The 25,489-nt window shown below is 39.0% G+C and overlaps 2 protein-coding genes across 18 annotated transcripts in view; one reads left to right on the top strand and one right to left on the bottom strand.

Annotated features, from left to right (window-relative positions):
- FUBP1 (far upstream element binding protein 1) overlaps positions 1-2,907 on the bottom strand; it is a 33,841-nt gene extending 30,934 nt beyond the window's left edge. For 7 of the 17 annotated variants that reach the window (XR_006962996.1, XR_006962994.1, XR_006962993.1 and 4 more), the window contains exon 1: positions 2,704-2,907. Coding sequence is in view for 12 of the 17 variants with exons in the window: in XM_047085411.1 (XP_046941367.1) it covers positions 2,704-2,823 (120 nt within the window). In the remaining 5 variants the exon portion in view is untranslated. Of the gene's footprint in view, positions 1-946; positions 1,303-2,703 lie in introns of those variants that run through there. The other 10 variants (XM_047085414.1, XM_047085413.1, XM_047085415.1 and 7 more) reach the window with 4 other exon arrangements.
- A 139-nt stretch (positions 2,908-3,046) lies between these two features.
- DNAJB4 (DnaJ heat shock protein family (Hsp40) member B4) overlaps positions 3,047-25,489 on the top strand; it is a 49,768-nt gene continuing 27,325 nt past the window's right edge. Inside the window, exon 1 of the mRNA XM_047085433.1 lies at positions 3,047-3,449. The gene's annotated coding sequence lies outside the window, so the exon portion shown is untranslated. The remainder of the gene's footprint in view (positions 3,450-25,489) is intronic.

Raw genomic sequence — 25,489 nt, 5'->3', positions numbered from 1 at the left:
ATACATTTTGATTTCCCAGTGTTTCAGAGACAGAACTGATTATTTAATGTGGTCACCAAAATCCTAACCAAAGAATCCCAACCTCACCCTCTGGAGTTATAGCTTAAAATACACAAATATAAATCTCTCAAGTATACAGGTTAGAAACCCTAAACTAGAAAAGCAATCTAGTGCTCCTCTGCTGACGTTAGCTAAGAGAGTATCTCAAAAATCTGCAAATTTCACATTAAAAAATAAGCCATCAGGATTCTCTGGAAAAACGATTAGGCAGCTTGGTCTAAACTACCAGATGGCAAAACGAGCTAGGTAGGGACCAGGGATCCTCTTCACTTGTCCTGCATTAACAAAGACCTGTCCGATTAAAAATGTCAACAACATCCCCACTAGTACACAGCTCTCTGAGGGCAAGAAGCTATCCTTGTATCTCCTGGTCCTTCCAAGAACACGGCACACTATGCCAGACAAAGAAATCTAAGGTTAGATGGGGATTTTGGGAATATAATCCAGGATGCTTTTCATATAAATAAAAAAGTAGTTCAGATGTTAACCTAAACTTGTTCCTTCAGTCCAAGTACTCCTCCCTGTATTCCATTTATATAATCAGACAAACAGCTACAATGGACATACAAAGGCATCTTCAAATGTAATCAGAAGGGGGAATTCAACTCAAAAGCTAAGTTTGGGAATCTCAGGTTTAAGGTCAGTTCTGTAAAGAAAAAAATCAAATTATTACAAGAAGACATCTGTAAAGAATCATATTGCAGCAAGGACATTGAGGCAGCTGACCTGCTGGCATAAAAAGAGAGTATAAGAAATCCATAGTTTGAGGACAATTTCTGTACTTAAAAAAGCAGTCTAACTTAATCACGAAATTACAGATTAGCCAATTTTTAATTAAAGCATGGCAACCCAAAGTCTTTCAGAAGTTGTATCCACCTGTACTCACCTGATTTCCACCCTCTTTCCCCCAACCAATATTATCCTCCAGTGACTTCCTTCACGGGTTCTTGTTATTCCAAAAACTCCCATACCTTTGCACACGCTGCTTCTTTTCTCCACTGATCAAACTCTCACACATTCTTTAACGTCTTGCTTAAAATATCAGTCCTTTACTTTGGCAGTTAGGCACCCCACTCTTTGGTGTTGTGTACAGTGCCTGACTCAGCAGGAACTCTATAAATGTTTACAGAACAAGTGGATAAATTAACGGTGCCCATTTTTGTCTACTCCTCTCTGAAAGCATTAACAAATACTACTATTCATTTGCATTTGGTTCCTTGACTGTATCAACACTTCCTAGAAGGCAGAACTCCAATTCATACAGTAAAAAAACCCTCTAGTATCTAAGTGTGTGGCACAAATTAATTCAATACACTGGTTGAATAAAATTAGGTGAATCTTCTAATCCAATCTAATAAAACTCCAATAAGAGTGTCATTTAAAAAATGTTTCAGTCGCTATTCTAAAAATGTTCAGAAGTAATAGAATTCAAGTAAAGAAACTACAGAATTAGCATTAACGGTAACTTTTTGTTGACTGTCGAATATTTCTGATTATAAACCAGTATAGGTAAATTTTTATTTATAACGTGTTCACATTACTTAAAAAAGAGCTTATTATTACATTATTGCAGATTTTATGCAGTTTGACTCAAATGATCCTTTAGTGAAAGTGGAGGATGAAAAAGGTTAACGAAGTGAACTCCTTAATGCAAACAAAACACAGCACAATATTAGTATCTGATTAGCGTTCGCTTTAAACTCTAATCTAAAAACGTCTAGCACCTAATACGCATGTCATAACGAGAATAAGATTTTGCTTACATACAAACAACATACCAACATCATAACATTTTAAGTTATAATTATGTTAAGGGACTACCTAATAAAGGTAAAGTTCAAACTAATAAGTCTTTACATTTCCTGGAGTAATTTTTTTTTTTTTTAACAGCTTTCATTTGGGAAAGAACTGCCTTGAGGGCAAATGTACGCACCTACGTAATACAAAGAAGTGTGGTCAGTTTACGACTCTGAACAGAGAGGCAGATTCAAACTGAAACTTCGGGTATAATGGGCCTGAAGCCATTTTGAGAAATAAGGGGGAAGGACTGGTAGAACACTGACACGTAAATCCTGCTCTGAGGAAGGATTCCAACCTGGGATACTAGTATTCTCTGAAGCCTCTTCCTTGTAGATGTGAAAGTGAATGAAGGCGAAAAATTAATTTCGAGAGGGCTCGGATGAACTGGAAGCTGTGAAAACTGCTTTACTGACATAACCCTTCCTTACTATGGCTCTTGAGGACAAACCCTAGTCCTCTCTCAAACTCATTACCAGAACCTTCCATACTATTGTGTAAAACTACGCGCGCTTTATCCCATGGTGGAGGATGTTCATTCTGAGAGAAAGGAAATGCCAAGCTAACTCCTCGGAGAAGGAAGCGCGACTGCCGCAGAAGCGAAAGACCTAAAGCCATCTATGCCTAACGCGTTGGGGTTCTAAATGGCTTAAACACTAAGAAAAACAAAATCGAGTTCCAGCCTCTAAACTGTATTACCAACATGGGAACCCTGAGTCTCCTCACATTTCAGAGCCCGGAAGGGCACTTCTTTCCTCTTCCTCATGCGCGAAGAAGTAGCGGCCTACTCAGCCAGCGGCCAATTACCGTGAGCGTTCGGAATCCCGCCGCACGGTCCAGACTTACCTGCCGTGCTCTCTGCAGCGCATCTTTGAAAGCATCGTTAACTCCTCCACCACCACCGCCACCGCCTCCACCACCAGCTGAGCCAGAGGAAGGTGGAGGCACTGTTGAGTAGTCTGCCATGTCTACGCTACAGAGGCCGCTGCCGCTTCTTCGCAGAGATGTCCCCTCAGCCAACTGCTAAGAAAGAAAGAAAATGGCGGCCGTCGAGGCTGTATCACATTCTTGTGCGACCATCGTGCCGTAAAGGGGCGGAGACTGAAAGGAGAAAATCTCGCGATGTTTTGAAGCGACGCGCTGCTGTGGGGGTGGGGTTGAAAAAAAACAAGGTGAAGCAGAGAGATGTCGCGAGAAGTGTGTTCACGATATCGCGAGAGTGAAGTTTATTTTTGGCGCCTCCTCTACGCGCATTCGCGTGTTGAAACTGTGTGGTTGTACTTCCGGGGTGGTGGGTAAGAGTGGCGCGGCGACCCCGGTTGGCTGGAGTTTCTGAAAACCTGAAGAAAAGGAGTAGTTACTTTCTATTGGTTGCCGCCTCGGGGAGGGAGTGTGGGTGAATTTTCCTCCAAGGGTCCTTCCGTGTATCCATGGGAAAGTGGGTGACGTCGACGGGCGTTAGGACGACGCAACAGTATCTCGAGAGCGCCGCAACCAGGAGTGCGCCTGGGAGAAGCGTGCCCGGGACGCCACGCGGAGATGTTCCCGAAAACGTCCGCCCGGCCTAGCGGGATCTCGGCATGATTTTCAGGGTAGTAAAGTGTCCCTGTATTTTACTTCTAGATTGCCAGATCTTTTAGCTTTATCACAAGTGGGGATTAATTTAGGCTGGAGGCCTTTTAGTTCTTGAGCTGATTTCGACATCTTGTGTAAATAATGTGGATGAAGCTTTGAAGTTATGACTGCCCTATTCTTTACCTTTAAAAAATGTGATTGCTCCTAAAATTCTGTTGTAACTACACTTAGTAATCTAGTATTGTATGTGTCCGGGATCAGTTTTATTGAGATGATCTTATAAGAACAACATCAAATTCTTCTAACAATAGTTTGCCCCATCCCCTACCGGTAAGAACCCACATGTAATGTTCTGAATTGTCATCCCTGGACTTGATAGCTTTGTAAGTGTGTTTATTTTGTTGTCTGTTCCCAATTATCAGGTAACTTCAGGCCTTCCCGACATATGATGGCATGTAATTTACTGCAATATTATTATTAGTAGTTTCAGATTCATGGGGATGCTTCGGGAATCTTATTTAGGAGTCGACCGAAATGGTTTTTTTCCCCGAATTCTTTTATTTTTGGAGAACAAAGACCTAGGTAAAATGAACTTTAGCAACTGGGCATTTTGTGTTTTGGGAATTAGGTCTAAAAGAGTACTTTCCCCATTGCTAGTCTTAAGAGTAACTGGGAGAAATGTGTGCTGCTGTCTTACTGATAACTAATGTGTGCACTTGTTCAAGGCCCCAAATAAGTCGGATCATTAGACAGTTATATGCATATAGCTACAATTGTAGCATCATTTTCCTCCAATGAAGCTTTTCTTACCATCTTAACGAGTTATACAGTTTTGATTATCTTTTTCAGTGTTCATAACTATCCTTTTAGATTTGGGTTGGTGGGTGGGATTTCTATTTGGAAAAGCAGTGAATGTATTGGACTACAGATTTAAGTATAACGAAAAAAAAAGACTGTAAAAGCGTTGTTGGGTGGTATTGCTAAACAAAATTTTTACAGTTGTTTTGAAAAAGATCCAACAAATGGCATTTATTAATTGATTTCTTCATATTAATTAGACCTATTCCATCCTGATCAATGTAATGTAACCACAGAGTGATATAATTTACCCTCAAATAAAGTTTATTTCAGACAGTATTAGTTGTCTCTAAATATTGAAAATAAGGGCCTCCATTTCTAGTTTATTTGTAGACTCTCCTGGAAGAATGGGTATTCTAGGATGGGACTCAGTTGAAATCAGTTTAGATAGGGATATCTTAACTTCAATACCATTTAGACTGTTTGATCAGATAACTCTATATTTTGTAATACTACTATCTAGTGTAATATGTTTAGCAGCCTTAGCCTCTACCCATAGATGCCAGTAACACCCCCCCATCCCCAGCCACAAACACACACACACTCAGTTGTGAAAGTCAAAAATGTCTCCAGATAGGCAAAGTCATCTCACATTGAGAACCACTAGTCAGCCTTCATTCCTGTGCCTGCCTCTCCATTGGGAAGACCTATTTATCATACTTTTGAGGTATATTCCAAATTCTGTTAATTTCCATTTCCGCTCCCAAGTTACCATCACCTCCATCCTGGACTGTTATAGTATTCTGGTTGGTTTTTCTGCTTCTACCCTTACATGTCTACAGTTTGCTCTTTAATATTACGAAATTTCATACAGAAAAGTATGTAGTATATGTGTAAGTTCTCAAAAGTAAGAAGCAGCCATTTCCAATATTTTTGAAGCTCAAGCCTCTACTTGATGATTGTGTTGCAATTGTTTATATAGCAGCTTGAATAATGTCTTTAAATCTTTTTTAATTGAAAAACTTTTTATTTTAGAGAGAGAGAATGAGTGGGGGAGGGGGCAGAGAGAGAAGGAGACACAGAATCTGAAGCAGGCTCCAGGCTCTAAGCTGTCAGCACAGAGCCCGATGCAGGGCTTGAACCCACAAACTGAAATCATGACCTGAGCCAAAGTTAGACACTCAACCGATTGAGCCACCCAGGTGCTCCTTGAATGATTCCTTTATAACATAAATCAGGTCATCTCACCTTTGTGTTCCTATTGCACTTTATTATTATTATTTTTTTACCTTTTAAAGAGAGTGCATGTGTGCACATGAAGGGGAGGGGCAGAGAGAGATGGAGAGAGAATCCCAAGCAAGCCCCTCACCGTCAGCGCAGAGCCTGATGCGGGGTCTGATCCCATGAATCACGAAATCATGACCCAAGCTGAAATCCAGAGTTGGACGCCCAACTGACTGAGTCACTGAGGCACCCCTTCCTATTGCACTTTAAATCCTATACCCTGGAATAGTGTACAGGCTCCATATAATCAGGCCACCGTCTCTAAACATTCCTCCCTTTTATTCCACTTCACCCACCTTGCTGTCCAAGATCATTCCTGCCTTTAGGATTCCTTTTTTTTCTGCCTGGTGTGGATGCTCTCGTAGACTTTCACATGGATAATCTGTCCTCGTCATTCAAGGCTCAGTTCAGATGTCACTTCCTTAGGCCCTCTCTGACCTCTAGTTGTGCCATTCTGCAATCACTATCCTATTACTTCTCTCTCTCTCTCTCTTCCCCCCCCAGCCCCTCTCCCTCACTTGCACTCTCTCTAAAAATTATATATAAATAAGTATATATATGTATATACATATATATATATATATATGTATATACATGTTTACTTGTTTATTGTCTCTTTTCCTTTAGAATGTAAACTGGAGAGGGAGGACTTTGTCTACCTCTACCATTGACCTGTCCCTAATGTCTAGTCTTAGTGTTCTAGATATTTGCTGAATGAATAGAATATTGAAAAAAATCTGTCTCTACATTTTAGTTGATTTTGTGACCTTAGGCAAGTAATTTAGTTGCTGTGTCTCAGATTTCTCCTTTACATTATGACAACTTGCTTTGCTATCCTCAAATGAGGTATCTGTGAGTTCTTCAGAAACCAGAAAGTGCTGTAAAGTGGAAATTAATATTATTAACATGTAATTGAGTTTCTGGCATCTTATCACGAAGGAAGGATAATCCATGTAAATTTTTTGGATTACAGCTATGTTCAAATCTTAGTTTTAGTAAAACCCAGAATCCTGCAAGAGCAACTGAGTTGTGGGAGAAATAACCAGTGACTTTTGATTAAGCTATATGTGAATTCTCAGTCTACACAATCGTTTTAAACCCATTTGTACTTTGCTGGTTATTCTAGGTAATCTCATTATAACTGATGAAATCAGGATTTTCTTTAAACTTTTTTTTTTAATGTTTATTCATTTTTTTGAGAGAGACAGAGCATGAGTGGGGGAGGGGCGCAGAGAGAGGGAGACACAGAATCCAAAGCAAGCTCTAGGCTCTGAACTGCCAGCACAGAGCCTGATGCAGGGCTCGAACTCTCAAATTGTGAGATCATGACCTGAGCCGAAGTTGGACGCTTAACCGACTGAGCCACCCAGGTGCCCCTGAAATCAGAATTTTCTTAACTAAATTCATTCCCTTTTGCAATGTAACTTTTCTTAAAAGTGGGTATATCATCGCTAATCTAAAATTGGTTTATTGTGCTTTGAGAGATTAGCTAAATATTTGACTAGATTATATTTTATAGTCACACTTTTAACACAGAAATTGGTATTTCATATTTCATTCTTAGGATGAAGCAAAAGTTAGTGTCTTTGAATTTACAGAAGTCTAGCGGGGAGCATTTAGATTCACCAAATAACAGTGAAAAGATTAGCAAGCATAATAAAAGTTGGGCTATTAAATGTACTGGCAAGTTTCTTCATTTTACCTTCTGACTTATTGGTTACCAAATGACTGAGTGACCTTTTTCTTAGTACAACTTTTCACTTTTGGAGTTGGTAAATCTGAAATATTAACAGATTCTTATTTTTAGCTATTATAGAAAAGTCCATTATTGCTTTCTTTTTTTCTTTTCTTTTCTTTTTTTTAGTTTTTTATTTATTTTGAGAGAGAGAGGGACGGAGAGAATCCCAAGCAGGCCCCATGTTGTCAGCATGAGCCGTAATCAGGGCTCAAACTCATGAACTGCGAGATCATGACCTGAGCCAAAATTGAGAGTCGGATGCTTAACTGAACCATCTGGGTGCCCCCCATTATGGCTTTTTAACAGGCATTTTAGAGTGACAAAATTGTACAGGCTTCCTGCCTCACCTTTATGCCCATCACCTACCTCCTAACAACTCTTAGGCAGAAGGATCTGGTAACTTCATGCTATACTCTGTGTCATTTAACCAGGCCAGTATTTCCTCAGTATCATAGTCACAAAAGATTCAGTTTAGATGTGAGGAGGGAAGTGGCCACTTCAAATTAAACAAAGCAGGATGTAGTTAGGGTGTTTGTTTATTAGGCTGGTCATTGGTCTTAATGACTTTTATATCCCTTCTGACTGAGTTTCTAGAATTCTGTTTCAGACTAAGGTATGAATGGAAGCAGGATATATTTGCATCTTAGAGGACAAAGTTGTTAGCACAAACTGACTTTGGACCATTGTGGAGAACCAACAGCTTGACCAGTGTCTGAAACTGGAGGCAGCCCCAGATAGTGGAAAAGACTCTGGACTTGGTCCCAGAGGATCTGTGTTCGAATATAACCCCTGTGCCCTTTGGTAAGTCATACAACTTTTTCCTTTTACCAGCATACCAAAAAGAGGGCAATTACTCTGTTTCTGAAAAGTAGCCAACAGTAAAGGATAATAAAAAGTCTTACATAAACTTCTGAAAGGGAAAATAGAAGTCACTATGTGAAAACATATCCCCTTCCCCTCAGTTATTAGAAATTTCTGGGGCGCCTGGGTGGCGCAGTCGGTTGAGCGTCCGACTTCAGCCAGGTCACGATCTCGCGGTCCGTGAGTTCGAGCCCCGCGTCGGGCTCTGGGCTGATGGCTCAGAGCCTGGAGCCTGTTTCCGATTCTGTGTCTCCCTCTCTCTCTGCCCCTCGCCCATTCATGCTCTGTCTCTCTCTGTCCCAAAAATAAATAAATGTTGAAAAAAAAAAAATTTAAAAAAAAAAAAAAAAAAAAAAAGAAATTTCTTCTCTGATTTGGTTGCCAAATTTGATAGTGTGGTCCTGATTAAAGTACTGTAAGAAGACTGAAGAATACTAGGATATTGCTCATAATCATTTGATTTGCCCTAAATCCAGCTTTTTATCATCCTTATCATTCTCACTTATCCATAACTGCAGAGCCCCCTTTTTGTCAGGTATCCTTCCTACCTCTTCCATTTTACTGTTGCTGATTGTTTCCATTTTTCCAGAAAATTCAAAAGGCCTCTTTGAATATATATAGTGTTTGGCTAGTCCAGAGCTCTCTAGGGATTCTTTTTTTTTTTTCTTTTTAATGTTTATTTTTGAGGGAGAAAGTGTGAGTGAGGGAGGAGCAGAGAGAGGGGGACAGAGAATCCAAAATGGGCTCTGTGCTCATAGCAGAGAGCTCGATCCCGGGTGTGAACTCACAAAACTGTGAGATCATGCCTGAGCCGAAGTCGGAGGCTTAACTGACTGAGCCACCCAGAAGCCTCTCAAATTTAGGGATTCTTATTTGTTACCATGTACTACATCATGGTAATAATAACATAATATCACTTATTTTTTATTTGGAATTCCCACTAGGTTGTAAGGTCCATGGCAGTAAGGGCTCTGTCTTTTCTGTGCCTTTACTGCATAGCATGCTCTAAAACATAGCAATAGCTAATAGTGGCTAGTACTATATACTGGGTCCTGTTCTAAGTGCTTTACTTGTATTTAATTCATTCTCATACGGCTTTATGAGATGCTATTAAAATCTCCATTTTGTTGCAGTACAGGTAAGTTAACCACCTTGCTCACGGTCACATGTTAGTGTTAGTGATTTGAACCCAGGCAGTCTGAGTTGAAAGAATGGAAGAATCTATTCAAAGTCAAGTAATGGGATATATGTCTTTGTAATTTCTATGGTATGGTTCACAATTCAGTATTTCTCACTTGGATTTTAAAAATATGTATTTGCATTTGTTTCTATTAAGACATATGCTGAAGTTCTTCATGGGAAGGCAGATCTTAATGTAAGGTAATAAAAATGTTACAAAATCAAAGAACCCATGTATGTATAACATGATACAAGCTTGCTTTTCTGTATTGTTAATTGCATTGGATGGATTAGTAATATCCCTTACTAAAGTATATATGGTGCTTTATGGGTGCCTGGGTGGCTCAGTCGGTTAAGCATCTGACTTTAGCTTAGGTCATGATCTCATGGTTCGTGAGTTTGAGCAATCAGTCTCTCTGCTGTCAGCACAGAGCCTGCTTAGGATCCTCTGTCCCCTTCTCTCTCTGCCCCTCCCCCCCCTCCCCCCCGCCGGTGTTTTCTTTCTCCCTCCCTCCCTCTCCTAAATAAACTATAGTGCTTTATGGTGTGTGTGTGTATGATGTATGTGTATACATACATATATATTTGGTATAATTAGTGTTATTTTTCAAAGAAATTTTACAGGGGGGTTTTGTTTTGTAATTCACACCACTAACTAGATTGTAAGCATCTTCAAGACAAGAATAGAATTGCTTAATTTTAATTTTTTCCCTGTATTACCACACAGCATCTATGATAGTGTTTTTACTTTTTGTCTGCATATTGGATTCCTCCACAAACTAGCCCCCCTCCCAAAAGAAGCATACCAAGAGTTTTAAAATCAGAGTCTTCTGAGAATTGAGGATAAAATTCTTCATAGTTCAATCTTTTAGAACAATTAGTGTTTGAGACAAAGGTTCTTTGTGAAAATAATATAAATTTTCTTTGCTCTTTAAGACCTCCTTCAGTGAAGGGGAAAGGCATATACTGTATGGGGGAAGAGGGAGGGGCTTGCTAAAGTACCATTCCCAACTTTACAGGATTCTTCAAGTTTTATGAGAGAAGGACCGTCCTTAACTGTATCATACAAAGGACTTCTTTAAATATAGATAGTGTTTGGCTAGTTGCTCACATCTTTTGGCAGCCAGTGTGTAAGCAGGATCTGTCCCTTGACCAGGATCATAGGAGATCTAGCACAGCATCATAAAATATATAAGAAATTGAATATCCATATTTAGTGAAAAAAATGTAGAGCTGACTGCCCTTGCTGATGAGCCATAATACTCCCAGCTTCCCCTTACTTTAGGGATAATTCTAGATTGAAATTTGGTACTCCTGACAGCATCTGTCTCAAAAAACTGGCCTTTACCACCCAGTTCCTGAGTGATTTTAGTTAATTCTATAGCATGCATTCCAATAACTTATAACAAAGCTGGTATATAATACTGCAGAATATAATATATAATAAAACTGCATAATGTATAATATATATGGTTTCTTTTTTTGACCTATGAAGCTTTTTTTAAATTTTATTTTAATTACAGTACAGTTAAATAGTGTGATATAAGTTTTCATAATTTACTTTGAATTGGTCCTCTACCTATTCCCTAAATGTACTTCCAAATCTGTGTCTGCAGCAACCTCCAAGACTCATCTTGCATGTTGCTTCAAAACCAAAATGTCTAAAATAAATTCACATTTACTGTTCTTATTTCCCTTTATCTTGTGGCCAAAACATGTTTTTTTCCTTCCCTACTTAGATCATATATTTATACATCAGTTCCTTTCACTTCCGTTACATTTATCTTTTTCCATTAAAACTTTAGCCAAATAAAAATGAAAATTAAAAATCATCTTTTTTCATGAACCTTAACCTGACTAACCAATTCCATTGATCTTTTACTTAATTAAGTGTATTGGTTACAGGGGAGCTTTTCTAAACATGTTTAAGCTGAGCCCCAACCCCTACTCCCAGAGACTGATTTAATTGGTCTATTATCTCTATGTGTGACAACTTCTTAAGTTGATCCTTAAAGCGCAGCCCACACTTGAGAACCACTGAAATATAACTGAAGCCTACATGTTCCATTAGACTTGCTTATTTTTGATGCCTTACAGTTTGTCCTCTAGTTTTTTCTCTAGTTTTCTAGAGAACTCAAGGTCTAAAAGCATTTTCTATTTTTGAACCCTATTTTTTTGTTGATCGAGGCTAGGGCAGTGTTTCTTAAAACAAAGGTATGTTTGAGAAACACCCTACATCATCTGGGGTGTTTTTTTTTTTTTAATGTAGATAGTTGGGCCCCACCTGGACCTAGTGAAAAATGTTTCAGGAAATCTACATTTCTTTCTTTTTTTTAATAAACATCATAGTTGATTATTCTGCTTATCAGAATGAAAACTGCCCTAATATGCAAAAAGTATTTAATAAATGTGGAATTTAGCTTAAATTTTGTTTCCCCAGCTAGACTAGTAAATGTTCTAAACACCGAGATCTTGTTCTCTGCTTTTCTGTCTGTGTAAGAGAGGGCTGGTCAAGGACTAGATCTTACTCTTTGGTTTACCCAGTATGGTTTGGTGCTTTTATGTTGATAAAATCTTAATATCAAGTTGAATTGTTTGTTACCATATTAACCATTTTCCTGCAAAACTAGAATTAAACAAATTGTTGAATATGTGGTTATGAATGTTGGGGGCCTTTGAGGCTATAGCATGGAAGTGTACCCTCACTCAACTTTTCTTAGACTTGCAGACTTGAAAAGACCTTGAAGATCATCTAGTCTGTTTCTTTCATTTTATGGTGGAGGAAATTGGGACCCAGATTGCTTGAGAGCCATACACAAAGTGACAAGATTAATGGCAGAGCCAAGACTAGATTCCTAATCCAGCGCTCTTTATTTCATCAACAAACTCTATGAAGCAGCAATGATTGGGTTAAGTTTCAGTTGAAGGTTTTCTGCTTCTTAAATACAAAGGGAAGAAGAATCTTTGCAGAACCAAAAACATCTTGATATTTGTAATGAGGACATCTACCTTTACTCATAATATTTGCATTTTGAGATAGATTATTGAAAGAAAGAGGATCTTTGCCAAAGAAATCCCTAACTGAAAATGGGTGGGTTTGAGATGTAAAGCCCACTTGGCATACAGTTTTGTTGTTGTTTTTTAGTGGAACTTTGCTTCTCTCTCCTGACATTTCCATGTCTCTATTTATAGCCAGTGATCTCTTTGGAATTTGCCTTCTGATTCTGTTTGTTCTTTTATGTTGCTTCATATTAACTGATATTCTCACTTCGTTTTTGTTAAATATATTTGAAAGGACTTGATAATAAAAAGAAGGAATTAAAATTTTTAGAAGCATCTGAAATTATTTTTTGTGATTTACCATAATCATTACTTATAACAGGTCATCTAATTGTAGTGCCTAATGATACAAGTACTAACTTTTCAAGATAGGATAATAGTTTATTTTTTAAATTTAAAAACATATGAAAACTACAATACATTTCTTTTATCCAGGACAGGTAATAAATACTTGGATTCTTAACAACCTTGCTCTTTAATGATGATGTATTTGATATAAGTGAAGACCAAGAGATTTTTGCTTAGAGCCTTTAAAATGGTAAACTCCTTAAGTGTAGGAATTGTTTTATTTACCTTTGTGATTAAAATAATACCTGTCATCCATAGGTACTTACTTATTCAATTCAGGAAAAATGCTGGGCATTGTTCTTGGTGCTGGAGATACCTTAGTGAACAAAACAGACAAATATGCTTACCCTCAGGAAGCTTATTCTAGCAAGTGAATGTTGAAGGAAACCATGAATCACTACAAAGACTCCATCTTTGTTTTCAGACAGTTCTTTGCATCAGTCTAAAAAAGAATAATCTGGAGCCCCTGGCTGGCTCAGTCTGTGGAGAGTTTGGACTCTTGATCTCAAAGTTGTAAATTCATGCCCCACACTGGGTGTAGAGATTACTTAAAAATAAAATCCTAAGAATAATCTGTAGTTTATTAAACAGTGGGGTGAAGAGTTGGAATGGAAGAAGTTTAATGATCAGATCATTCATTCATTAAACATTTACTTCTGAGTGTGAGTATGTAAAATTACTTGAAATAATCACATAATTGCCAGTTATTGTCATCCTGATTCTCATTCGTGTTCTGTTTGCAACCCTGAGTAAAGGCCTCAGTTGCTAGCCAGGTCACATTCAGGGAACTTCATCTTAAATCAGATACTACTGAGTACTTCTGACTATGCTGGCCAGAAACTCCATATTCACCAAAGTTCTAGTCTTTTCATATTTCCCTTTTCTTTCAATCTCTATTACTTCCTGGCTTCAGTTTGCCAGTCACTTCAAGAATTCCCAACTCTCATTCCCCTTTTCTGTCAGTCGTGTCTACTCTTTAAATCCACAACTCTTTTTTTTTTTTTTTTTTTTTAATTTTAGAGAGTGTGCACAAGTGGGGGTGAGGGGCAGAGAGAGAAAGAATCTCAAGCAGACTCCATCCTCAGCGCAGAGCCCAATGCAGGGCTTGATCCCATGACCCTGGGATCATGACCTGAGTCTAAATCAAGAGTCGAGCACTCAACTGACTGAGCCACAGGGCACCCCTAAATCTACAACTCTTTTTTTTTTTTTTTTTAATTTTTTTTTTTTTCAACGTTTATTTATTTTTGGGACAGAGAGAGACAGAGCATGAACGGGGGAGGGGCAGAGAGAGAGGGAGACACAGAATCGGAAACAGGCCCCAGGCTCTGAGCCATCAGCCCAGAGCCCGACGCGGGGCTCGAACTCACGGACCGCGAGATCGTGACCTGGCTGAAGTCGGACGCTTAACCGACTGCGCCACCCAGGCGCCCCACTCTTTTTTTTTTTAAGTTTAAATATTTATTTTGAGAGAGCATGAGTAGGGGAGAGACAGGAGAGAGAGAATCCTAAGCAAGCTCTGCACTGTCTACATGGAGCCCAACAGGGGATTGAACCCACAAACCATGAGATCATGATCTGAGCCGAAATCAAGTTAGATGCTTAATCAAATGAGTCACCCAGGCACCCCTAAATCCATGACTTTTAATCATTTAAAATACATATTGGAGGGCGCCTGGGTGGCTCAGTCAGTTAAGCGGCCGACTTCGGCTCAGGTCATGATCTCGCGGTCCGTGAGTTCGAGGCCCGCATCAGGCTCTGTGCAGACAGCTCAGAGCCTGGAGCCTGTTTCATATTCTGTGTCTCCCTCTCTCTCTATTCCTCCCCCGTTCATGCTCTGTCTCTCTCTGTCTCAAAAATAAATAAACGTTAAAAAAAATTTTTTAAAATAAAATACACATTGGAGTTAGTTGAGCTTCAATTCACCATTTGTTACCTAGGTGTGAAGTTATTTAACCTTTCCAAGTTTAACCTTTTTTGAGTTTCTGCTTGTTTTTAAATCTGTTTTTATTTTTATTAAACTTTCTTTTTAATATTAGTAATTTTTTTTAGGTTTCATTATTTAGTTTGAGAATGAGAGTGCAGGAAGGGGAGAGAAAGAGAGAATCCTAAGCAGGCTCCACACCATCAGTGCAGAACTCCATGTGGGGTTCAAACTCATGAACTGAGATCATGCCCTGAGCTGAAACCAAAGGCTGGATGCTTAACAGACTGAGCCACCCAGGCGCCCTAAATTTTTTCTTAAAAAAAATTTTTTTTTAATGTTCATTCATTTTTGAGAGAGAGTTGGGGAGTGGCAGAGAGAGGGAGACACAGAATCTGAAGCAGGCACCAGGCTCCGAGTCGTCAGCACAAAGCCTGACATGGGGCTCAAAGCCACGAACCATGAGATCATGACCTGAGCGAAAGTCAGATGCTTAACCAACTGTGCCACCCATGTGTCCCTAAACTTTCTTTTTTTAAAAAATTTTAAAAAAATGTTTATTTTTGAGACAGCATGAGCGGGGGAGGGGCAGAGAGAGAGGGAGCAGGGGAGACATAGAATCCGAAGCAGGCTCCAGGCTCCAAGCTGTCAGCACAGAGCCCGACACGTGGCTCAAACTTAAAGACTGTGAGATCATGACTTGAGCTGAAGTCAGATGTTTGACTGAGCCACCCAGACACCCCTAAACTTTCTTTTTTAAGTTTATTTATTTTGAGAGCATGTATGTGTGCGTGCACGTGCACACATGCTCCTTAGGGAGGGGCAGAGAGGGATTGAGAGAATCCCAAGCAGGCTCTGCACTGTCAACACAGAACCCTATGCAAGGCTCAAACTCATGCACCGTTATGTCATGACCTGAGCCAAAATCAACAGTCAGACGCTTAACCAACTGAGCCACCCAGGTGCCCCTTAAATGTTTTTATTTTTAAATTAAACTCTGTGCCCAATGTATGACTCAAACTCATGATCCCAAGATCAAGAGTCACATGCTCTACCCACTGAGCCAACCAGGTGCCCCCTGAGTTTCCGTTTGTTTTTGATACCCTAAGCATTGCTATGAATATTAAAAATGAGGGGCGCCTGAGTGGCTCAGTCATTTAAGCATCTTACTTCAACTCAGGTCATGATCTCACAGGTCGTGAGTTCAAGCCTCATCAGGCTCTGCATGGGATTCTCTCTCTTCCTCTTTCTCTGCCCTGTATGTGCTCTCTCTTTCCCTCTCTCTCAAAATAAATAAACAAAATCATTTCTCTAAAAAAAATTAAAAATGAGATTGTAACCAGATACTATTTCCCATAAGTAATGAAAACCAATATTAAATAATAGCCAAAAAATCCAGGCATTAAGTGGCTCTAGGGCTAGTTGATTTAGCAGCTCAGCAATATATGATATACCCATTGTTTTTTCATCTTTGCCCTCTGCCATCCTCAGCATGTGTCTTAATGCTCCAGATGATTGCATAAATGTTACCATGGTTCCCAGTGTTATGCACTCATAACTATAAAGTGGAAGAAAGTTTTTTGTCTTTAAAAGCAAGGAAACTTTTCTACTACTCCCTTCCCACGGACACCAATCGGACTAACCTTGTGCTGACCAAAGCTGAATCACAGGCTTACTCTAGCAAGTAACATGCTCGGTTTTGAATAATTAAGATTCATCTCCTGGGGATAAGTGAGAGGCCCCACCTTCGTAGTAATAGTTATTACTACTGCATTTGTGAATCTTAGGACTCTGTCCTTGGGTCTTTTTTTCTGTCTGTATTCACTCTAGTATAATCTCTAGCCTCGAGGTTTTAAGGTTACCTCTACTCCCAGTGATTTATCTTCCATCTGGACTGCTTCTTTGAATACTAGACTCCTATATCCAACTGCCAATTAGATACTACCATTTGTAAGATTAATAGGCATCTTAAACTTAATATGTCCTATATTGACCTCCCCAATTCCCCAACCCTCTGCTCTCCTATCTTCCTATATTAGTCAATAGCAATTGTGTTCTTTCAGTTTGCTGAGGCTGAAAAACCTTGTTGTCATTATTGATTTCTCTCATATCCCACATCTGATTCATCAGGAAGTCCTATTGACTCCATCTTTAAAATAAATAACACCTTCACTGCTACATTATAGTCCAAGCCATCTGAATTACTGCAATATAATCTTATTGGTCTTCCATCATTGCCCACCATCCTTTCTCACTCTTAACACAGAGGCCAAAGCAATCATGTCATTCTGCATAAAACGCTCCAATGACTTATCTTCCTTCAATATGAGCCAAAGTGTTTAGTGGCCTACAAGGCTCTACACCATCTAGCCACTTATTATTTCTCTGACCACATCCCCACCCCATCATTCTGACACAGCTACATCTTGAAGATGCTTGGCATTCCCTCACCTCCAGACTCTTGTACTTGATTTTTCCCTCTACATGGTATGTTCAACCCCCACAAATATACATAGCTTTCACTCTGTCATAGTACAAATGTCATTTTCTCTGTGAGGCCATTTTTGGCCACCCAATATAAAATTTTAGTTCCCTTATTTTCCTTTTCCTCATTTTTCTTGATTCCTACCACCATAGGAATACTACTCCATATAGTAAGTAGTATTTTAAAAATATTTTTAATTAAAAAAATCTTTATATCTCCCCCATTAGAATGTGAAATACATGAGGCAGGGATTTTTGTTCATACTGTATCCCCAAGTACCTAGAAAGATACCTTGGCATATGGAAGGTCCTTAAAATGTTTGTAAAGATGGGTGCATGGGTGGCTCATTTGGTTGAGCGTCTGACTCTTGGTTCTTTCCCTCTTTCTACCCCATCCCCACTCGTGCTCTCTCTCTCTTAAACTTAAAATGTTTTTTTAAATTTAAAATGTTTGTAAAGAAATAAATGTCCATTCATCATGATTTCTTGGTTTTGACTGGGTCCAAGTTAGTAATATTTTACTTGTTCCTGATTATTTGCCTTTCTATTTCCCATAACTGCTATTTCAGACCACCACCATTCTTACCAAATGCCCATTTTTTTCCTCAACTCTTTAGTAGTGGATGTCCTTTTTAAAAAAATTTTTAGGGACGCCTGGGTGGCTCAGTCAGGTAAGCATCCAATTCTTGGTTTCAGCTCAGGTCATGATCTCATGGTTCGTTAGTTTGAACCCCGCCTTGGGCTCTGTGCTGAGAGCAAGGAACCTACTTAGGATTCTCTCTGTCTCTCTCTCTTCCTCTCACTGCCCCTCCCCAACGTGTGCATGCTCACGTGTGCTCTCTCTCAAAAATAAATAAACTTACATTCTTTTAAAAAGAACATTGATATCGTGTATGAACTTCTTGGTCTTCCTAGTCAGTCTTCTTGCCTTCAAATTTATAAATTTGTCCTTATTTATTTTCTCTTCATCTCAGAGCCCATTTCTCATTTTGTTCAAATTTTATCTACTTGTACTCTTGGTACCAAAACTTCCTATCTTCTCTGAACCTTACCTAAGCAATCATTTCTTATGTGTTGTATTTTTATATATTTCATTTTCCTCTCTGTTGTTTTCTTCCTTTCTTGACCATCTTCAAACCTCCTTTATTCCTTCCCTTATATATAATTCTCTCTTTTCTTCAGATGATTTCCTAGAAGTGTTTAAATTTACTATTCCGTCTTGTTCAATCCACTGGATGCTGGCTTTTGCTTTTCACTGACTACAGTTCCATCTGCCTCCCTCATAGGATTGTTGTAAGAGATTAAACGGGATTCTTTGTGTTAAGTTTTTAGAGTAGGGCTTGCACATAGTTAATGCTTTTTTGAATGCTTACCATGAATACCTATAACTCTTGAAACCAAAATCATTCTCTTGTGGGTATTTTATTACTTTTGACTTTCCTATATCCTTCATGAAACACTCCTCCTTGGGGCTCCTGGGTGGCTCAGTTGGTTAAGCATCTGACTTCGGCTCAGGTCATCAACTAGTCCCCAGTTCAGAATATTACAACTTTCTTCTGGACGTCTTCATCCACATTCAATTTGGTTAAATATTGTTGTTCTAGGTGTTTGGGAGTCAAAAATTAAATAAACCAGGGCACCTGGGTCGCTCAGTTGGTTAAGCGTCCGACTTCAGCTCAGGTCATGATCTCACAGTTCATGAGTTTGAGCCCCACATCGGGCTCTGTGCTGACAGCTCAGAGCCTGGAGCCTGCTTCGGATTCTGTGTCTCCCTCTCTCTCTCTTCCTCTTCCACTTGTACTCTCTCTCTCAAAAATAAAGATTAAGAAAATTAAAAAAAAACAAACAAACACTCCTCCTTTTGGTTTTGGGACACCAATGGTATCATGATGCTTTCAGCTCCAAGTAACAGAATCTAACAGTAAGTCCAATGATGGATGGTTTCAGGATTGATTCAAAGATGTAACAACAGTGTCCAGAACCCAGGCTCTTGCTCTTTACCCTCTACCATTCTCACTGTGTCACAGATGTTTACTTTCAGGGTTGTAAGGCAACAAGCATGCTTTCATTATCCAGAAGCAGAAAGGCAGTACTAGGGTTTCTCCTGAGTAGGTATTTATAAGGAGGACAGTCTGCCTAAAGTTTCCCAGAGCATTTCCCTTCCATGTCATTGGCCACCCCTACACCAATCATTGGCAAAAGGAAATGTGATTACTATGATTGATTTAAGCTAACCATGAGTAATTCCCCAGGCCTGGGGAAGCTCCCACCTTCCTTGAGTTCATTATTTTGAGAGAATTTGGATATCTGTTAAGCCAGAAAGAAGGTAAGAATGGCTATTTGGTTCATAAGCAGTAGTATCTGCCGTTCCATTCTTACCTGGTTAGTCTCTGTTCCTTCTCAGTGGTTTTCATTGTCTCCCTTTGAGTGATGTACCCCTTAAATGCTGGGCATCCTAAAGCTCTTTGATTCTTCCAAAAATTATTCTTCTTGGGGTGCCTGGGTGACTCAGTTAAGTGATCAACTCTTGATTTTAGCTCAGGTCATGATCTTATAGTTTGTGAGATCAAGCCCTGCATCAGGCTCTGCGCTGGGATTGGAGCCTGCTTAAGATTCTGTCTTTCCCTCCTACCCTCTCTCTGTCTCTTAAAAAAAAAAAAAAAAATTTCCTCTTTTACATTTTAAAATACTACTTCTGTTATAATCTTTCCTAAAGCTTTATTTCCAGCTAAGACTTTTTTCCTTTTTGTTTTTAATATATTGTCAAATTGGCTTCCATACAACACCCAGTGCTCATCCCAACAAGTGCCCTCCTCAATGCCCATCACCCACTTTCCCCTCTCCTCCACCCTCCATTAACCCTCAGTTTGTTCTCTGTATTGAAGAGTCTCTTATGGTTTGCCTCCCTCCCTCTCTGTAATTTTTCCCCCCTTCCCTTCCCCCATGGTCTTCTGTTAAATTTCTCAAGATCTACATATGAGTGAAAACATATGGTATCTGTCTCTGACTGACTTATTTCACTTACCATATGGTAACCTCCAGTTCCATACATGTTGCTTCAAATGGCAGGATTTCATTCTTTCTCATTGCCAAGTGGTATTCCATCATATATATAAACCCCATCTTTATCCATTCATCAGTTGATGGACATTTAGGCTCCTTCCATAACTTGGCTATTGTTGAAACCACTGCTATAAACATTGGGGTACATGTGCCCCTATGCATCAGCACTCCTGTATCTCTTGGATAAATGCCTAGCATGCTATTGCTGGGTCATAGGGTAGTTCTATTTTTAATTTTTTAAGGAACCTCCACATTTTTCCAGAGTGGCTGCACCAGTTTGCATTCCCACCAACAGTGCAAGAGGGTTCCCATTTCTCCCCATCCTCACCAGCATCTATAGTCTCCTGATTTGTTCATTTTAGCCACTCTGACCAGTGTGAGATGGTATATCAGTGTGGCTTTGATTTGTATTTCCCCGATAATGAGTGATGTTGAGCATCATTTCATGTGTCTGTTGGCCATCTGGATGTCTTCTTTGGAAAAGTATCTCTTCATGTTTTCTGCCCATTTCTTCACTGGATTATTTGTTTTTCAGGTGTGGAGTTTGGGGAGTTCTTTATAGATTTTTTAAAAAATTTTTTTCTTTTTCCTTTTTTTTATGTGGCTTTTTTCTTTTTCTTTTTTAATGTTTATTATTGAGGGAGAGACACAGAGTGTGAGTAGGGGAGAGGTAGAGAGAGAGGGAGACATAGAATCCGAAGCAGGCTCCAGGCTCTAGGCTCTGAGCTGGCAGCACAGAGTCTGACACGGGGCTCAAACTCATGAACCATGAGATCATGACCTGAGCCAAGGTCAGATACTTAACCAACTGAGCCACCCAGGCACCCCTCTCCCCCAGCATCATATAGTGCAACAGGGATTTCAGGACTGGTTTCCTTAATGCCCCTTTACCCATTTAGCCCATTCCCCCTCCCATAACCCCTACAGTAACCCTCTGTTTGTTCTCCTTATTTAAGAGTGTCTTATGTTTTGTCCCCCTCCCTGTTTTCATATTATTTTTGCTTCCTTTCCCTTATGTTCATCTGTTTTGTATCTTAAAGTCCTCATATGAGTGAAGTCATATGATATGTCTTTCTCTGACTAATTTCGCTTAGCATAATACCCTCTAGTTCCATCCACATAGTTGCAAATGGCAAGATTTCATTCTTTTTGATTGCTGAGTAATACTCCATTGTGTGTGTGTGTGTGTGTGTGTGTGTGTGTGTGTGTGTGTGTGTATTCCACATCTTTATCCATTCATCCATCGACGGACATTTGGCCTCTTTCCATATTTCGGCTATTGTTGATAGTGCTGCTATAAACTTTGGGGTGCATGTGTCCCTCTGAAACAGCATACCTGTATCCTTTGGATAAATACCTAGTAGTGTAATTGCTGGGTTGTAGGGTAGTTCTATTTTTAATTGTTTGAGGAACCTCCATACTGTTTTCCAGAGTGGCTGCACCAGTTGCATTCCCACCAGCAGTGCAAAAGAGATCCTCTTTCTCTGCATCCTCCCCAACATCTGTTGTTGCCAGAGTTGTTAATGTTAGCCATTCTGACAGGTGTGAGGTGGTATCTCATAAGACTTTTTTTTCCCTAGCCCCCAGTTCAGAATATCCAACTTTCTTCTGGACATCTTCATCCACATTCAATTCAATTAAATATTGTTGTACTAGGTTTTTAGTAGTCAAAAATTAAATAAACCAGGGTGCCTCGGTGGCTCAGTTGATTAAGCATCCGACTTCAGCTCTGATCATGATCTCACAGTTCGTGAGTTCGAGCCCCGCATCGGGATTCTGTGATGACAGCTCAGAGCCTGGAGCCTACTTCAGATTCCGTGTCTCCCTCTCTCTCTGCCCCTCCCCTGCTCGCAGTCTGTGGTCTGTCTCAAAAATAAACATTAAAAAAATTTTTTTTTAATTTAAATAAACCTTTCCTATATGATCTTACATTGTAGTTGGGGAGTTAGCTAGAGAAAGGAGTTGTTACAACATATAGTAGTTACAAATGCAGTCTTAGCAAGCAATAAAATTACCAAGTATGGAAGTAACCTAGATGAGTGGGTCATTAATAGGGTGGTAGGCATATTCTAGGTGGAACTCATTTTTCCCTTCAAATGTACTCTTCGTATATTCTATACTTTCATTAGTAGTCCAACTGAGCACACCTTTCTTCAGTCTAGAAACAGGGCAATCTAAAATCCTTCCAACCCCCCAAATACAGTTTGTTGGCAAACTGCACACATTTTACCTTTTTATTACTTAAATTCACCCACTTGTGATTGTATACTATAGTCATTATACTTTGCATCCTTGTAATTTCTCATTTCATAATTATTTACTCAGTAAAAGTTAATTGAATAGCAATATATTATAAATATGGCTTTATACTAGAAAAAAAAGTTGTAGGGAAAAAAGTTACAACTGTGTGGGTAAGGCATAAGCAAAGAGGTGGTTATATCATTGTGATAAGTGATAGAGTGGAGATACTGGGGAAAATATGGGAACTGGAGCTCAGGAGAACCTAATCAAGCTGGGGCTCAGATTTGCCCAACTAGAGGCTGAGTCTCAAAGCAGTAGTAAGCTCCGTGCAGAGGGGGAAGAATGGAATACACCCACATTGTTTTCCTTTATATTCCTTTATAATGAAATATTACTTCAGAGACATTACTTTGGGTGACTGGACTTAATGTTGCTTTTGCTCAAAAACAGTTTTTTAACTGATCATCATTAATTTAGAAGATTATCAGTAGTAGTGTATCATACAGTTGATCCTTCATTATTCACCAATTCTGTACTTTCATATTTGCCCTCTCTAAAATGTATTTGTAACTCTGAAATCAGCATTTGAGATGCTTTCCTGGTCATTTGCAGACATATGCACAGGCAGACCAGGAAAGAAAAAGTGTATATACATTATACATATCTATATATCTATATCTATAGATATCTATCTATATCTATATATATATTATACATATCTATATCAATATCTATATAGATGTAGATATAGATATCGATATGGATACACATAAATCCTATGTTCCCAGTTGAGGTCTAGCAAGGCAGTGCTTACAACTTATTTTAGCTCTCATAAACAAGTTTTTGTGATCTAGTTAGTGCATTTTTGCATTTTATGCTTTTTGTTGGTGATTTTACTGTTTAAAAGTAATGTTTCAGCATACGGCTGAATTGCTGTCTAGTGTTCCTAGGCACAAGAAGGCTGTGAGGTGAGAGAGAATACATGTGTTAGAAAAACTTCATGCAGGCCCAAGTTACAGTACTATTGGCCATGAGTTCAATGGTACATTAAATGAGGTGTCTAAACAGAAACACATAAAACAAGGTTATGTATTGATGACCTGACTTAACCCTGCCATTTCGCTTGTATTCACTAATTAGTATTATTGTTAATTAGCATTCACTAATTCAGCATCCATGACAACTTTATAGAACATAACTATGGCAAATAATGAGAATCGACTACTTTGTGGGTAAATTTGATTTTGGCAAACAGCCAAAGTCATTTATGGCCAGGAGGGATGGGTTAGTTGAAGATGATTAAGCTGGACAGTATAGAGGTATGATTAAAGTCTTTGTCAACCTTTTAAAACATATTCCCCCTTTTTGCTAAACAAATAGCTTACTTACCACCCTAAATATTCAAATATATTCCCCTTAGCAGATATGCCCTGGTTGAGAATTAATACATACAAGTTTTATTTTACCATCAGCCAGGCTGATGTTTTATAGTGAGTGCTGTGTTTATAGTGAAAACTACAGTTTTTTATCTTATTTTTTTAAGTTTATTTATTTTGGAGAGAGGGAGCGTAAGGCAGGGATGGACAGAGAGACAGAATCCAAGCAGGCTCTGCACTGTCAGCATGGAGCCCGATGTGGGGCTTGAACCCATAAACCATGAGATCATAACCTGAGCTGAATGCAAGAGTTGGACACTTAACTGACTGAGCCACCCAGGCACCCCAAAACTAGGTTTTTAAAAGTTTGCTAGATATAATAAAATTTTACTCTAGTGCATATTTAGACTTCTTTCTCCCTCTAGTCAAGAATAATTTGTATAAAGCAAGGGTTGGCAAATGTTTTTGTTAAAGGTGAAACATTTACATTTTTAGGTTTTGTGGGCCATAGTCTTGCTGCAACCCCGCAACTCTGCCACCATATAGTGAAAGGTACTATTTTATATATTTGTATTGTAAACTCCCAAGGGCAGGGATCCTGCCTTCTGTTTTATACTTCATGGCATATAATACAGGAGAGCCTCAATAACTGTTGCCTTGACTTCCTGATTTAGTTTAGATAATGAAAAGACTTCATTTTAAAATATTAAATAGCCAAATGTTAAACCCTATCCATTTAAACTTCAGTTGTTCTTTTTAAGCAGTTACAGTAGTTTGGGCTCATTTTATTTGGAATTAGGCAGTCCATGGCCTAATTTTATAGTAGTGTTGAATACTATATAATATGTTGGCTTATTTTATACATTTCCTAATTAATATTTGGCAGGTTGCAAATAAAGTCTTTGAATCATAGTCGAATCATAGTAGCAGTGGTTTAATTATGACCTAATGGATGCAACATATTTTGAAGATATTTGATAGTTTGGATTAGGTACTGATTTAAATGAAATCATTTGAGTTTTAAACATTGGGAGAGCTAAACAAACAAACTTGCTAGATAATCAGTTTATTGCAGTCTTGGCTAAGATTCTGACAGTTCAGTGAAATAGCCTGTAATCTTTCCTGTCTCTCCTCTGTGCTACAGACATTTTTTTTTATTGGTGCTAGTTGTCTTATTCTGAGGAACTGTTGGTTTCACTGTAGCTACAGACTACTACCCTTTCTTTAGCCAATTAAGTTTTTCAAGGGATTCTGATGCCTTCTTTGACTTCTTATGAAAGGAGAAACTTTAGAAAAGAATAAAGTGAAAAATCACATAAATTCCTCATTTCCTAATGTGGCTTTTACTTTCAGCATTGTAAAAGTATACACTGAGTAAGCATGTGTAAATGGAGCCATTCCCACTATTTCATTCTAAATGTAAAGTATTAAAAAAAAATACAAGTATGTTTTATTTAAAGATAAAAAATGGGGGGCGCCTGGGTGGCACAGTCGGTTAAGCGTCCGACTTAAGCCAGGTCACAATCTTGCGGTCCGGGAGTTCGAGCCCCGCGTCAGGCTCTGGGCTGATGGCTCAGAGCCTGGAGCCTGTTTCCGATTCTGTGTCTCCCTCTCTCTCTGCCCCTCCCCTGTTCATGCTCTGTCTCTCTCTGTCCCAAAAATAAATAAACGTTGAAAAAAAAAAATTTAAAAAAAAAAAAA

Source organism: Lynx rufus, unplaced genomic scaffold (genome assembly GCF_022079265.1).
Source record: "Lynx rufus isolate CCGP_SWC_20201006 ecotype Redwood Valley unplaced genomic scaffold, mLynRuf1.p SCAF_2, whole genome shotgun sequence".
Classification (NCBI taxonomy): domain Eukaryota; kingdom Metazoa; phylum Chordata; class Mammalia; order Carnivora; family Felidae; genus Lynx; species Lynx rufus.
The sequence above is the reverse complement of the archived record's forward strand: the minus strand, read 5'-3'. Positions and strand labels throughout refer to the sequence as shown.